General features: G+C 47.0%; 1 protein-coding gene across 50 annotated transcripts in view; it reads left to right on the forward strand.

Moving 5' to 3' along the window:
- Positions 1-16,667, forward strand: part of LOC147097971 (calcium/calmodulin-dependent protein kinase type II subunit beta-like) — a 298,097-nt gene that overhangs the window by 253,213 nt on the left and 28,217 nt on the right. For 40 of the 50 annotated variants that reach the window (XM_085971126.1, XM_085971096.1, XM_085971103.1 and 37 more), the window contains one exon: positions 12,953-13,048. The exons of the other annotated variants lie outside the window; for them this stretch is intronic. In XM_085971126.1, coding sequence (XP_085827252.1) covers positions 12,953-13,048 — 96 coding nt within the window. The remainder of the gene's footprint in view (positions 1-12,952; positions 13,049-16,667) is intronic. 50 annotated transcript variants of the gene reach the window in all.

Consider the following 16,667-nt stretch of genomic DNA (forward strand, 5'->3'; position numbering starts at 1 on the left):
AAAGTGTCAATATTGAGGTCAGAGGGCTATAAAGTGCCTCGGACAACGATACGGTGCTCTTCCTCGGACTTGCATTGGGTTTTTTGTTGGAACAGTGCAGAAAGCCAAAGACGGAGAGGGTAGAGTGGGGACGGGGAGGAATTGAAGTGGCAAGCGAGAGTGTGTTCAGGGTTGCATTTGCAGACAGAACGGAGGTGTTCAGCAAAACAGTCACCAAATCTGCATTTGGTCTCTCTGATGCAGAGGAGAGTGCACCAAGAGCAGCGATGAGGGTGTGCTAGCTTAAGAGGAAGTAAATCACTGTCTCACCCAGGAGGAGTGTTTGGGACCCTGGACGGTAGTATGGGCAGGCGTTCCACCTCTTGTCCTGCATTGTAAGGTGCCAAGGGAAGGAGAGTAGGTGGTACAGGCGATGCAAGAGTGAACTAGGGAGGAGGGGAGGGGAACCATGTGTTGGGTGGTAGGATTGGCAGATGACGACCTGTCAAATGCGGAGGCTGATGGGATGGAAGGTGAGGGTAAGGGGAACCCTATCACAGTTCTGGAGGGGGAAGGGCGAGGGCTGAAGCATGGGAAACAGGTCAGACTATCATGGCGGTGGAGAAAAAAGGACATTTTAGTTCTGGTGCTGTAGGTGGCATCATCAGAGCAGCTGCTACAGAGCCGGAGACAATGGAGGAAGGGAATGGAGTCCTTACAGGAAGCAGGGTGGGAAGAAGTATAATCTAGGTAGTAGGTAAGGGTATAAAGGGATATGGAGCAAAGCCAGGTAAATGGAGTCACAAAATCATTAGAAACTGACAGCACAGAAGGGGGCCGTTCAGCCCGTCGTGCCCGTGCTGGCTCTTTGAAAGAGCAGTCGTGCTTCGTCCCACAGCCCTGTTTTTTGTCTGTGAGGTGCAGATCAGCCATGATCTAATAAAATGGCGGAACAGGGGCAAGGGGCTGAATGGTCTACTTTTGTTCCTGTGTTTCTTTGTAGTCGGTGTGTGTGTGTGCGTCTATCACCATTGTTTCTCTGTAGTAGCTCATCCCGTTGATCTGCCTTGCTGTAATGAGTGGACATTGATTATGTTTCCCCTAGTTGGGCTGCAACTTTAAAAGTATCTAAAATTGATTGTACCCAGCAAAGAGTTTGCAGTTTGGTAAAGGTTGGAAGTAAATTTGATTGAGAAAAGAATGGGTATGTGATCAGGATCATGCCATTGTCTAAATAGGTGCTTCAGTTAACATCCTAAACCACCAGAGTAAAGACCAAGGGGGAGAGAGTCAGTTGGTTGCGCCACCCGTTAGCGCCTTGAGAGGGCGATAAGTGGGGCGCGAGCCAGCTAGCGCCCGGGCGCGGCGAGACCTGCGCCTCTCGCGAAATTGAGCAGACATTTAGCGGCAGCGCTAAACCGCAACGTCCGCTCAGCTGCGCACGCAGATCCTGACATCATTTCATGGTGCAACGCCCTTGGGGCACCCCAAACCGGAAATTCAGTGGCGTGCCCCCCTCCTTTCCGCCTGTTGTTCCCAGCGACTGGAACGGTTCCCAGTCGCTGTGGGGGTGCTATTTAAAGGGGGCTCTTCCTGGCTGCTTTGTGGTAGCCATTTTTGGACTACCCCTGAGAGAGAGAGAGAGATTTGCAGAGAGACAAAGGGAGAGAGCTTTCTGCATTGAGTCAGCGCTCGCTGAGGTACTTTTGGCTTCTGACCAGAACTTTGTAGTTGGTTTGCTTTTTCACCGGCATAACCTTGAGTGGCCACATACTATGGGGGCTGCAATGGGTGGGAACGTTGGGCTTCTCCATTACATTGAGAGGGAGAGAGAGAGTGCCAATCATGGCCAGATGGAGGAGGGCCAACAGGCGTCGGCACACGAGACCTTACCGTCCCAGGGTTTTCCACCAACAGTTCTCATACCTCAATATGTCTGAGGAGCAGTGTTTTCGGTGGCTGCGATTCAGCAAGGAGGTGGTCACTGAGCTCTGCCACCTGCTTCAGCCAGATCTGCAGCCTCAACTGAGGAGCAGGACGTCTCTGTCGGTGGCAGTGAAGGTCACAGTGGCTCTCAACTTCTTTGCCACCTGCTCCTTTCAATCCGCTACTGGGGACATTGCCAATGTCTCCCAGTTCGCGGTGCATTGCTGCATCCGTCAAGTCACGAATGCCCTCTTTAAAAGGAGACGTCAGTACATCGACAAGCAGCAAGAGCGCGCAATGGGCTTTGCAAGAATAGCGGCCTTCCCCATGGTCCAGGGCGCCATTGACTGCACGCATGTGGCTTTACGGACGCCGCAAGAGAATGCCGAGGATTACTGCAACCAGAAGGGGTTCCATTCGTTGAACGTCCAGTTGGTCTGTGATCACAGACAGCTGATAGTCGCTGTCAATGCCCGCTTTACAGGCAGCAGCCACGACGCCTTCATCCTGCGCCAGACTTCTGTGGCAGACCTTTTTAAGACCCAGGAGGCTGGCTTCTCGGGGACAAGAGCTATCCTCTGTGCACCTGGCTGATGACCCCGCTCCATGCGCCCAGCACCCTTGCTGAAGAACGATACAGTGAGAGCCATCAAGCTACCAGGAACATCATTGAGCACATAATCGGCGTGCTCAAGCAACAGTTCCGCTGTCTGGACCATTCCGGAGGAGCCCTTCAGTACTCAACTGAGCGAGTCTCCCATTTCGTTGTTGTGTGCTGCATAACCTGGCAATCCTTAGGACTCAGCCACTGCCACCAGACATTGGAGCACCAGCAGAGGAGGAGGAGCAGCAGCACCAAGACGGGAGGGAGGCACAAAGTGCAAGGGCCGTCCGTCAGCGGCTTATAGCAAGTCGGTTCTAAGCCCCCTCTGAGGGAATGGCTTGAATGGAACCGTGCCGCAACCCCTAAGCCGGTCAAGGCAACAAATAGTTCAAAGAGCAAACATGCACATTCTGAATAAAGACACTTCTTTATTTAACAAACTGTGTGCCCTTCCCGCATGACAAAGTAATAGAGAGAAATCCCCAAAAAAGCAGTCAGTCACATAACTGGCTCTCATAACCTGGAGACACTGAACAAAACAGTAACCAAAAAATGACCACGATCCTCGGCCTTCAATAAAACATTTAACAGCATTTTGCCACACCACCTACTTTTTGCCCTTCGAGGGTGATCTGCTTCACTTGCGAGATTGGCCCCTTCCCACCCTGCAGCTCCTCCGTAATGGGACCCCAGTGGCTGCAGCAAGGCTGGAGGAAGGCTGCTGAGTGTCAGAAACTGAGACTGCAGATGCCCTTGAGGGACGGCCTGGACCAGCTCTGGGCCTGGAAGGCCTGGCTGCTGACTGCTCCAACTCTGCATGGGCGGCAGCAGTCTGTCCTACAGGTGGTGGCAGCTGCAGTGGAGAAGTGACAGTGTTGGCAGCAGGAATGCTGTCATCCTGAGAGGACAGCAACTCCCTGTTCAGACGACACACTGGCACTCCCACGGGCCAGCACTGCAGGAGCAATCTGCTGAAGCACAGACTGCTGGCCTGCTGCGGCGCGGCAAGGGCCCCGGCGATTCGTGCCCGATCCAGCGAGGGTGGTAGCAGTCAGTGCTCGTGTGGCCTCAATCTGCGTCTGCATGAGACCAGCCACTGACTGCATTGCAGCACTATGCACTTGCGTGGCAGCCGCCTGTGCTGCGCCGAAGTCCTGGAGACTCCTTGCCTGTGCTGCGCCGACGTCCTGGACCATCCTTGCCTGTGCTGCGCCGAAGTCCTGCACACTCCTTGCCAGTGACTCAGTGGGATCTGGCATCCTTGCCACTGCAGTCATGAGCTCAGTGTGCCTGTGCTCCGCCTGGACGCTCATTTCAGCGAGGAGCCGCACCTCCTCTGCGCTCACTGTAGCAGGACTCGAGGCCAGACTCTCCCTCCGGGGAGAAGGCCGCCGAGCTTCCCTACCCCCCTCGCGTTGCTGCAGCCCGCTGGGCCCCGGAGCTTCACCCTCCTCAGACCATTCCCCCCTGCTCCCCTCCAGGGAAGACGTGTCCCCATTATGGCCATGGGCTGCCTCGGCTGAGGGTGGCACTGGTGGTCCGGCTTCCTCCTTGTCGTCGCCTTCAGAGTCACAGTGGCAGCTTGAGGGCCCGCCTCCTCACCTGGAGAATCAGTATCTCAAAGCAGGGAGGTACAAGAGTGGCTTTAGCGTGAGGACAGGGTGGCAGCGAGGGAGGCATGAGTGCTGCAATGTACTGTATTGGTTCGATAGTGGCAAAGGATGCTGGTGTGAGGCACCAGTGAAAGGAGAGAGGTCAAAAAGGTGATGACCTTACCATTGCTGTCCATAACAGGGTCGGCATCTCCAGTGGCGACGGGGCCAATCATCCGGCCTGCCATAATCCGCTGGACTCGCTGCTCCAGATCGGTGAGGGCTTGAAGGTGAAGCCGGCCTCCCCCGGTCCGTTGCTGCTGCCTCCTGTTATGCGCCAGCTTGCCCTGCAAGAGAGAGGATGGGCTCTTGAGTACAGTGTGAAGCCCTGATCTTGGCTGCACTGCCTCCCATGGTGGAATAGCCCTTACAGTGTGCAAAGTGCTGAATGTGCGTGTGAGTTTCCTGAAAGGGCCATAGGTGTTGGATGAGGGCTGGGCATTGGGGCTTTCAGGACCCTTTGGCCATAAAGTGAGGTCGACATGCAGGGATGAAGAGGATTCTGAAAAGGGCACTCACCCTGACGACCCGAGTGAGGTCGTTGAACAACTTCCTGCATTGCACAGGGGTCCTAGGCACCATGCTGCTGGAGGTCACTCTGTGAGCCACCTCCCTCCAAGCTCTGCGATAGTCGTTGGGCAGTGGCCTAATGCCACTGTCCGGGAACAGGATAGATCGCCTGCACTCCACCGTGCCAACCAGAACCTCCAAGGCCCCCTCGCTGAACCGCTGCGCTCGCTCCCTGGCCCTCTCCATGGTCCTAGGCTTAAGAATGTGGCAGCAGGTCTGTCCAGGCCGAGAATCAGGGCTCTGATGCGCAGGGTGTGGCTGCAATCCAAGATCGAACCTCCCCTTTAAGAGCTGACCGGCGCCAGCATGTCTGCGTGCAATCGCTAACTGGCCACACCTGCGCTGCGCCCGCCCTCGGTGGTAGCGCCTTAAGACAGTCGTGCAGCGCCTGTTTTAGCGCTCCAAGCACCTCCTGGGGCGAAGCAGGCCAATTTACCAGTAGGTGGCGATAATTTGCGCCGGGCACAAAATTTCGCACCCGCCCGATACTTAAGCCCCAAACGGGGCGATACTGAATTTCTCCCCCCTAATGCGTTACAGTTACCATCAAAACCCAGAGATTAAATAACTACCTTCCCGTCACTCCATTGTTTCATCTCTACCCACTTAATTTTATCTGTAGAATTTGTAGCTTTGGGTCATTATTTATGCTGATACAGCTGTCCACAGACTTTATTTCGCTGGTGCCTGATAACATTCACACCAGGTGGGTGCAAGGCGTTTGCAGCAAGGTCGAGATAGGCTGCAGTTTGCTTTGACTCTGCTCACATTGTACTTCCTAGTACATTCTGATAAGCTTGAGCTGCGTCACTGTCTACTGTGTAGGTTGGACTGTCGCTTTTAAATGTCAAGCTGATGTGGGTCAGTAGAGCAGTCGATCCCAAATTGCACACCTTGGTCTTGTTCATTTGTTGGGGTGGGGGGGGGGGGGGGCGGGGGAAGAGAGAGAACGCGGCAGGGCAATGAGGAATTTGTTTCAGTCGTCAGTGCAGAGAGGTGGAACTGGCTTGGAGGTTCAACCACGTCTGACATGAGAGCCGATTTGACACCAGGATGCACTCAGCAATCTTAGAAGTTTTAGCTTCAGCAGCGCTTACATTAACTCAGGCGAAAATGGCTAAAACAAATAGTTCCTTTGTTACATGGAAGAGGTACTGATGGTAAACTGCGATACCAGACAGGAAGTCTACTACGAGTGCAGGTGTGAAGTGTATTAAAAATGCCACCTCGCTCGTGAGCACGGTCACACTAGTTTGGTCGAAACCTCAGCATGTGCAGGCAAAGGCACAGTAAGTTTGAGGAAATTCTAACGCCTGTGCTGTGCGCCTACTGACATGTGCATCAGGTGTACTTCGTAGAATGAGCCAAGAGAGAATGGGGCCTGTGGTGGAAAGTAGATAAACTAGTTTCAGTGTGTGCGATGCCACTTTGCTCTCATAGTGCACATTTGTTCCCGGGGCTGCCTGTAGACTTATACAATTTTTGCGGAGCTGACCACCTGCATTGGGGAGTCTCCCTGGAGGTGGTTCAGCAATACTGCTTTTGGCTTACTGGTACTGGAACTCTGGCTCAGAATTCACATTGGACACTCGAGTGAATTTGGTGCCAGAATTTACTGCGTGACAACAGCATAATGTACACATCATTATGTATCTGGTACTCATAGGCTTCGAGCAACAACTATAGCGTAACCGAGAACCAGCAGCGTTGTACGAGGCCAAATCATTAATTCCTCTCACTTCCTCTAGACGAGTGCAAGACCTGTCGAGTTTGACTTGACTGTTGCTGTAATTTGAGCTCTCTATTCCAACTCCAGCTGTTTTTAATCCCCCTAGCTATAAGTGGAAGTGTAGGTGGCAGTTTGTGTGTTTGTACCAATTAGTCTAGTGCCTAATGTCAAGGGCATTGCTGCTTGTACATTCAAATGGCAGAGCAAAGAAAACAAAGCTCTCCAAAGAATTCAATCACCATTTTTCTCCACAAGGACAATTGAACACACATGCAGTTTAAGGCAGACGTGTTGACATAGCTGTCAGCAGAAAGCCTGCGGGTAGGGTAAAATGGAAGAAAACTTGCTCGGAGACTGAACTGAGTTTGTTTAAACTCATTAAACGTTTGCAACACAGAGTACAACTTCATACCGATTCCTCCTATACTGCTGCTGGTGACAAGTGCAGTCACGTCACAGATTCTGCACATTGAGCGATTAAATAGTTGCAAAGTTTACTGCAGTGTTGCAAGGAATGATTTGAATTTGTTTGCTTTCAAACTCTTAGTCCTGCAAATGCCTTGTTCATTTTAAATCCAGCATCACTCTGTGATTTTAAAAACTGCTTAAGTGCAAACGTGTTCTTGTATGACAGCCAAACCAGTGCACATCCAGAGGGGACACTGCTAGGAACAGAGAGCATGCTGAGCGGCTTTGAGTAACTTGTGTCCCTGCCCAGTGCTCTAAAGCATTATGATTTTACCAGTGACACTCTAACCCTTTTAAGGGCATGGAAAGTATTCTCCTGATGTTTGGGAACATGTGAATCCTTTTTGTCTCCAAGCAGTCATAACCTGATGGTGGGTGGGGAGATACACTTCCTGGCAGTGACGGGTGAAATGTTAACCTTTACTGACCCAGAATTGTGGATCTTTAACCAATTGTTGATTTTTGTTTACCTTAATGGATGATAACGTAAAGGAGATAAATGTAGGGGGCCATACTTTCAAGGTGAGATGTTGAGGTTAATTCAAGTGCTCTCAATGAGTGTTGTAATCCTATATCCCTTCAAACTAAGAGTACAGAATTGTCTCAACCGAGGCAAGTTTTAAAAAGAAAAGTATCCTGTCTTTTCATAAGCAGGTTTGGGTTTCGAGATAACAGGTCTCCATGGATTTATGGAAAACACTTGAAATGTCATATTTCTGGAGACATTAGGGTTGACCAATTTAGATGCAATACTTTACATTGAAAGTATTTCTGGCAGCATCTCACCTGGGTGGAGGCAGAATGTGATTTGAGTCACACCGAGCCTAGCCCGTGCTTGGTTAGCTGGTCTCAACCAGCGACAGCAGTTGGGGTGCTGCAATTGGCTTCAGCGCTCCAGGCTGGAGATGGGAAAGTCAGCCAGGGTGCCTGCTCCTGATTATTGTCCAGGGACCCCTGCTGGAATAGTGTACTTAGGGATTTGGGGCGAAAGTAACATCAGGCTCACCTCAACCAAATAACTTACAAATCATTACTGTCCGAGTTCACACATCGGCTATGGGCTCCTCTGGTGGGGGGGAGGTAACACAGGGCAACTGGTACCTGTGGCACTCTATCCCAGTATGACCCCAAGCCTTCAGCAGAGCAAGGGGAAATGGTCAACTGTTACATGGCATGTACTCGCTTGTGTTGGAATTACAGGAAACTTTGGTTTATCCGGAGGTTAACTGTCCGGAATGCTCGAGCCACCGGCAAAATTCAGGAGTCGGTTCAGTAAGTTTTTTTTCTTTTTGTTGCTTTTTTTCACTAGTCAGGCTCTGCAAGGTCTAGCTAAAGCTGTTGCTTAGCTACAGAGACGCTTGCAAGCTACGGCTGACTGTTTAGAAGCTGTTGCTAAGTAACAGGGTTTGTTGCTAGATACGGAGCTCAAAAGCTTCCGTATGTTTTAACATTAGCGCCGGTTTGTCCGGCAGTTTTGATGGGACGGCAACAGGTCGGTGCCGGATATCACAAAGTTTCCTGTCGTGTGAAACAGGACCACATCAAAGTCTGGTTTCTTGCTGTCAGCAATTCAGGCACATTGCATTAAAACCTCAAGGTGCACTACATAGGAACAAGAGTAGCTCATTCAGCCCCTCAAGCCTATTCCACCATTCATTGAGATCATGGCTGATCTGTTTCTTAACTCCATCCACCTACCTTGGCTCCATATCCATTTATACCCTTGTCTAGGGTATAGAAGGACAGTAAAGTGCCTATCGTCCCTAAAGAAAACACAGCTAATATCTTGGAGAGCTAGGTTAACATTCCAGCTCAATCTGTTTTGATGAAGGGGCTAACCAAGCTCCTCTTTCAGCTGCTAATTGATCCCAGGGGTCCATGCTTGAACTTCTCATTTACATTAATAACCCAGGTATTGAAACCAAAATGCAAGTTGGCCAGATTTGCTGGTGGTGTGAGAATAGAGAGAGCAGTAGAGACAGAGGATGTAGCAAAACATTTTCTGAAAAATTCAGACTGGATATACAATTGGACAGACAGCAGCAGATGAAATCTGAAGTTGATAAATGTAAAATATTACATAGAAGATAGGAGCAGGAGTAGGCCATTCGGCCCCTCGAGCCTGTTCCGCCATTCAATGAGATCATGGCTGATCATCCAAATTCAGTACCCTGTCCCTGCCTTCTCCCCATATCCCTTGATCCCTTTAGCCTTAAGAAATATATCCAACTCCTTCTTGAATATATTTAATGAATTGGCCTCAACTGCCTTCTGTGGTAGAGAATTCCACAGGTTCACCACTCTCTGGGTGAAGAAATTCCTCATCTCTGTCCTCAATGGCTTACCCCTTATCTTTAGACTGTGACCCCTGGTTCTGGACTCCCCGGCCATCGGGAACATCCTTCCTGCATCTAGTCTGTCTAGTCCTGTTAGAATTTTATAAGTTTCAATATTGCTTGGGGGCGGGGGGGGAAATGTTTCCGTGAATGGAATTGAATTATCACAGAGAGAGTTGAAGAGGGACCAGGGAGTGGACTCATCCCAATCCATGTTGAGACAAATTTTAAAAAGCAAATCAAGCTGTTGGATACATAGCCGGTCGAGCACGTCTTCATTAGACTGAGGTTTTACACTGTGCTGGCAGCACTCTGTTCAATTCAGGGTGCCACACCCAAAAAAATATATACATGCGCTGAGGAAGTTGCAGAGAAGAGCAACAAGGCTGATCCGAAGTGCAATGTAGGGTGAGCGTCGAGAGAAAATGAGAAGTTCAAGATTTACAGTCTAGAAGAAAGCAGGTGAAGGAGGGGGGCATCACTTTGAGGTATGTAAATTATTACATGTTCCAAATAAGGTCAACCCAGAATGTCACTGGAAAGTAGGACTAAGGGACACAACTTTATTAGTGTAAAGTAAATGTAATCAATAAATCCTTTCTAATACAAAAGCAAAATACAGGAAACTTCGCGATATCCGGCACCGAGCTGGTGCCATTAGATCAAAACTTGCGGATAGACCAGCGCTAATGTTGAAGGATATGGAGGTTTTCATCTCTGTATCTGACAACAAACACTGTTGCTTAGCAACAGCTTGTAAACACTCGGCCCGTACCTTGGAAGCGTCTCTGAAGCTGTTGCAGAGACGCTTTCCACAGCCTGACTGTTTAAAAAAGTGCTAGGAGGGGAAGAAACAAAACCTAACAAAACGGCTGCTGATTTCTGCCATTAGATCGAGGTTTCCAGACATACAACCTCCGGATAAACCAAAGTTTCCTGTACTGCGGATGCTGGAAATACTCGGCAGGTCAGGCAGCATTTGTAGAGAGAGAGAAACAGAGTTAACGCTTCAGGTTGATGACCCTTCGCCAGAAGTCCTTTCTAATATCTGTTTTAAAAGAGTGCTAAATGTTTGGAATAATAAGCTATCGGGACTCCTTCCAACTTTGGATCCCACTTAATGGGGGGTGGGGGCAGCGCCAAGCTTCAGTGAAAATAAATAGTACCCAACCATGAGTGTGTACAAAGCTTCTATAATCTAGAAAGAAGCTAGTGAAGTGAAAGTTCTTGAGATATTTCAGATATTAAATATGATTAAACCCGAAGTTCTACCTGGTATATTTTTTTAATGTCATTCTCATTTGTGTAAACTTATATCCCTTGGTCCTTTGTGCAACTTAACTTTGGATTTATCTTTTTTACACCATTTAATATTTTAGCCATTTCATGAGATCCCCCTCCTTAATTGGCTTCATTCCAGACTCTATGTAGAGCAGGCTGCACGGATGCTCATGAGCAATGTTTTATTTTAAATGAAGCGTGCTAGCATTAGCATTCAGTGGCATTTAAAAGTGGAAGGCAGCCGGATGGAGACGTCAAACTGCCTTATTCCTACATTTCAGAGCATTCTATTTTATTGGGATAATAGTAACCAAATGCTTGTGGAAAATTATGTCTAATCTGGCAAGCCTTCAGATAGATTCGGTCACTTCTCGAGAGTTTCATAGCAATGAGATCAGATTTAGCTTACTAATCTTTGCACCGGGCCACTATTCTTTCAGCTTATTACTGTGAAAGGACCAATAGGGCAGATTACTGTGAAAGGACCAATAGGGCAGATAAATACAAACTACGCAACATTTGAGTACGTTCTGTATCTACCATTACCTCATTAACGTCTCTCAGCAGTGATCCTGTTTTTGTCCTTTTATAAATATATACTTGTCAACGGTGCAGGTTCTGAGTCATCCCACCAATGTTCTCATTCTTTAGGGCAGATTTCAGCATGTTGTGACAATTTGACACTTCCCGTGATTTTTGGAGGTGATTAGCTGTAGGTGTATTGTGAAAACCGACATGGAAGGATGGTGCCAGATGATATTTAAAATTGCTCAGTCGCAAGCAGAGTATTAACTTGTTTGATGGCAAATTGCAGACCCTTAGCGTCTTCAGTGATGGGTACACGGCTGATTAATGTAATGAGAAAACACCCACAGCCCACGTTTCCCCTCAGGCACTTACTTTTTAGTCCTTCGACAAACTGCATTAGCACCCAGCACAAAGTGTCAATGTTTTGTGTGCGCTTTGAAATACTACCTCCTCCTCCTCCTCCCTCCCGCATCTCAGCTGTGACAAGACCCAGTCAGAATCCTCCTGTGAGTGAGTGACGGTTGTCTTTCCCGTGTGAAATTACAGCTGAAATGTGTAATCTTAAATTGGTGGTAGGGCAAGTGATTTTCGTGAAGTGACATTCCATAATTGTTACCAGAGTTTTGGAATTTAAAAAAAACTACAAGTCCCGGCGGCATGTGAAGGTGAAGTTTCCGAGCTTACCCCAAGCTCGCCTGCCATAACTTTGGCTGCTTTTACGCTGAGCGAGACGTGTGCTGGTGCGGCCATTTCCGAGCTGGATGTAAATCTGCTGGGACTCTCCCAAGACCTGTGGCTGGATTTGGGTCTTGTGAACCGCCGGAACTTGCCGAATCCCAGCAGTTTTATCATTTGGCTCGAGGCCAGCTATGCAAGTTCCACACTGTCTGGCCAGTTCCTGAAGCATGGGTCTCCCAGAGCCAAATATAAAGCAACTATCAGTATTGCTGGGTTCGGGCCTCAAACTTCTATTACACTCTGCAGTGTTAAGCCATCAGGTGACTGGCAAACTATATACAGGCAGACCTGATGGCAGTAAAATACTCGACATGGTCATAATGTTTTTTTATGCAAAGTCCAAGTTCCGACTTTGTGAGTAACTGGTGCAGTTAGTCATGGTGTCTGCCTTATGTCATCCCATATCAACAGAGAACTCCACCTTGTTCATGTTTTGTATTTTGTGTTTGTATTGCAAAAAGTGTAATGTATTGAGAATGTCAAACTGCCGGTAATGAATGATGACTGAACCTGTCCCGTGCCATTTGTCTGAATTGTTCCTTTTCACCCATGAGGGCCTGTGACCAGGTTGGAGATTACTTGTGGTTGTCACACTGCTCGCTCAGTGGCAGGTTACCACTTACTGCAACGCCAGGGAGGCAAGCTGCCGCTTCCTCCTTGCTTTTCTCCCCAATCCCCTCCCCTCCGCTCCCCACACCCCAAAAAAATGTGGTGGTTGTCTTTGTATCTCTGAGCCCAGTGGGAAATAGAAAAGAATGGAAGCACGTGGCACTTGTAGAATCTAGTGTGAGGCACTATTGGCACTATTCCTGGGGGTGTGGGAGAGGCCGTAGACACCAGCCTTGTGCTGCTACTTAGTGAAATTTTTCAATTGTGAATTGAGAAATTTCTTCTTTTAACTTGGGATTTTCAATGTTTCTGCCTTATCTTTTATGTGCACATTCCCACTTCAAATCTTTTATAAAACAAAAAAATATATAGTCTTTGAATAAGTAAAACTAGACTTTGAGCCTTGTCAAAAGAATACGCCCCGTCGTTATTTTTGCCCCCTCACCTTGTGGTGTTTTTCATCCTTCATTCTGTTTACTGTGTAACATGCTCTGTGTGTTTGTTTCCATCGTCCTTTGCATGCTGCCTCCAGCCAAGGGCGCTGAGAGCAGTGCTGTAAGGAACCAGTCAGGTGCTGGGCCTCAGGCCGAGGTGCTCCAGTCTGCTCACCCTCCGCCTCCTGTACTCTGTAAGTTGTCTGGGCATGCTGTGTTCTGCATTTCACGTGACTGCCTGTGTGTGTTTCCAAGTCGTAGAAAGTGGCCATTCATAAAAAGAAAACGTTAACACATTTTGTATATAGTTACTTGACAGTTTAGCTTTGCATTTCTGCTCGAGATTAAAGGGATTTGTTTTTTTCCCCCCCTCACTCTCCCCTACCTTTTTAATGTTAAAAAACATGGGAGTAATGTTTTGAAATCTAGCCATTAATTGGTGCCAAAAATAAATCTGTTTATCCATTTTACCCACATAAGCTGGCAAACTTTATTTTCTCCCATTCTAGTGAAACCTGCATTATTGTAATAATAATTAAATGGTGAAGGACTAAAATTAATTCTCCATGTAAATGTGAGGTAAACTTTGTAATTAGACACGAGAGAGACACAAAAGCCAATCTGAACCATTTGAGACAAAACACAACTTACCCACAGTGGAAAAGAAGAGTCGTTTCTAAAGGAATTGTGTACAGAAATCAGATAACCTATCTAGCGTTACACAGACTGAAGTGTTTATGGCAGTTAGCCGGGTACATGAGCAAGTTCTAATACTTCAAAAGAAGCTAGCATCTATTGAATTCACACAACAGCGTGGAAAACATCTTAGTGAAGCATTGAACTTTCTCACAAACATAATACACGGATATCCAATGTACCAGTTAGTCAAAATGCAATTACCACCAAACACTGTCTGTTACTCATATATAAAGGCAGCAATAAATACAATTCATTGCACCTTCGCTATTCCAACCACCTCAGAGAAACTTCAAGCCTCACATGTAAATCTTACCCATAATAGTGCACAGAAAATGCCAAAAGTGACTGAGGTGACATGACAGAAAGGTCAAAGACAATAAAAAAGATACAGAAACCAGACTGATTTCTTAGTGCTTGCATCTCTTTTACACGAGTTAGACAACCAGAACCTGTGATGGGGCTCAAAAAGCAGCAGAGGAACGAACGCTGCCCAATTTCCAGTCCAATTTAAGAAAGGCGCTCTGCACAATATTCACAAATGTGCCGACAAAACATATTTTAAAATACTTCAGTTGTGGAATTAGGTCTAATCTAAACTATTCTGAAAATGAAGCAATCTGCCAAGGTTGCTGTGAATAAAATTATTGAGCAACGAGAGTTTAAAAAAGATTGTAGTTTCACATATAATCATTAGTCATTTCAGTATGCACAGGTCTAGTAATGATGCAGCTCTGGGCTGTTGTACTTAAAGATAAACTGATCTCATTAAAACAGTACAAGAAATTTATACCAAAGTCTTTAAATAGATGATATAACACTGCAGTGGAAAGGGTACACTCAAAATATTGAAAGCTGCAACAGTCAACCTTGTACTTGTCAGCATTTAAGATGGAGTCTAAAATGAATCAGTTTGTTGAATGATGAGACAGGATTTATTATGAATGGCCTCAGCTTACAAATTGCATGCTGTTCAGCTTAAGCACCTTTGGCTTGAACCATTGAGACTGTGTTACATGGATATGTAATCACCCTAAAGTACAGCATCTCACATTTGAAGCTGCATGACTTGTGATTTTGCTGTTGTTAATTGGAAGGGGAACGAGGGTAGTGGCACACTGTGCTTGTAGGTGAACGCTATGCCAGAGCTTATAGGTTCAGTTCACAGCCAAAATTCCCCACACGGGTGAATTCACCAGCTTAATTGGGGAGACACATTACTGCATGGACTTTAAAAACAATTGAAAATTGGATGCATCAGTCCACACAACTGTCTCCCTCGAGTGCAGAAGGGCTCCATAAACAGAAACAGGGGTGATATTGTATCAAGAAAACACCAATTTTTAGTTTGTCCCATCCCATCCACGGAAGGCTACGAGGCACCCTCCTGTCTCTTTCAAATATGGATTTCTCTACTTCGATGACTCTGTGCTGGATAATGTCGTCATTGCCAGCATGGAAGATGAACGTCCCAAAATGCAGAAAGTGACTGCTCTAGATTCAATTCAGTGTATGTCAAAAATCTTGATTTCTTAACAAAAGCCTTTTCACATTTTCTCCCTTTCTCCCCCTAGCTGTCACTGTGCCACGCAGACCCCCTGTTTTTTTAAATTTTGTTCTCTGGGAGTGAATGGTGCTATCCTCAGAAGGTGGGGATGGGCCTTCCTAATTCATATTGGTTGCTTTGCTAGGCCATTTCTGTGGGCTTAGAGTTAACCACATACTGTGGGACTAGGGTCATATGTAGCTCAGACCAGATAGGGGTGGCAGGTCTTCCCTGAAGGATGTTCGTGAACCGGTCAGCTTTCATTGTCTTGGTTTTTTTTCCTCTAGTGCTAGCCCACAAATTACCAGATTTATTGAATTTAATTTCACAACTTGCCTTGCTGGGTTACTAATCCAGTACAATAACCACTCCACCATCATAGCCCCATACCTCTTTGGCCAGCCTGTGATTTTGCTTCCTTCCCAGGAGGAGGGCATTTCGGCTTTAGTGTTGTGGTTCTCCCATCACACCATGGCTCAGACCCTATCGATTCACCCCCAAAATGTCCCAATTCTGCAAGTGCCTGATCTCAATTGGAGGGGGAGGGAGACGGTGGTTGTACTTGGCTCCAGTGAAAGGAGAAGGTACGAGCTGCTGAGCCTGGTCACTTTTGTCCAACTCCAAGCAGCCTGAAGAGAAGAGTCAGGAGATACAGGAGGCTTCACAAAATAGTTTCCTTGGCTGGGGAGGAATCGGGAGCATGGAAGGGGGTGACGGTTTAATAAATTGTCCCATTTAAAAAAAATTTTTTTTTTAAGTTCTGTCAATGACTCAGTAATAAAATGACACCAAAATGTGGGTTCATGCAGCTTTAAAGTCATTCATACGCAACATTGATGACAAAAATCACATTGCATTTGTCTCGAACATCGCCAAAGTTTCCTATATTTCTGATGAGATGTCATTAAAAGGATTACAGAGTTTGCCATCTTTAATGGTCTTTGTTGGGGGCGGGGGGAAGAATCTGACATTGAAACAGAGTTATAGGAAACTTTATGGAATTCTAGAAAACTGGTCATGTTATAAAGACTGCTTTGTATTTTTTTTATTGTGAAAGTTTTAAAATGTCTGTTTAAATGAAGACTGCTGTTGCGTTAGCTCGGATATAACGGGTAGCTGACTGGGACAGCATGGTACCTTACCTTCAACACTGGCGACCCAAGTTCAAAACACCTCAGCAGATTCCTGCTGTGGGCCTCTGGCGGTGTCGGATAAAGCACCACATTGGTACCAGTCAGCTGTCCTACTTATATCATGAAAATGTTGAAAAGGCTCATTGGATTCGTTGAATTAAAAGATGCTACCTCCAACTTGGGAGATTAAAAGACTGAAACCTCTGGATTCTATATTCCTGCCGAAATGGAGTTGTGTCCAACTTCCTTAATGCAGTGAGATTCAGTTACAAAGACAGTTGTCACGCGACCAGAACTCTTACTGCACTGGTCACAAGGCCAATTGTGCAAAACATTCTATTTCCCCCCCCCCCCGCCCCTGTTAAGGAGATGTCTCTCACTACCTGACACAGTATCTCACTCCTATGAAGATTATTACCGTTATGTTAATAATTAAGT

Source organism: Somniosus microcephalus, chromosome 30, assembly GCF_052327205.1.
Source record: "Somniosus microcephalus isolate GS21.2 chromosome 30, FLI_Smic_1.0, whole genome shotgun sequence".
NCBI classification, from domain to species: Eukaryota; Metazoa; Chordata; class Chondrichthyes; order Squaliformes; family Somniosidae; genus Somniosus; species Somniosus microcephalus.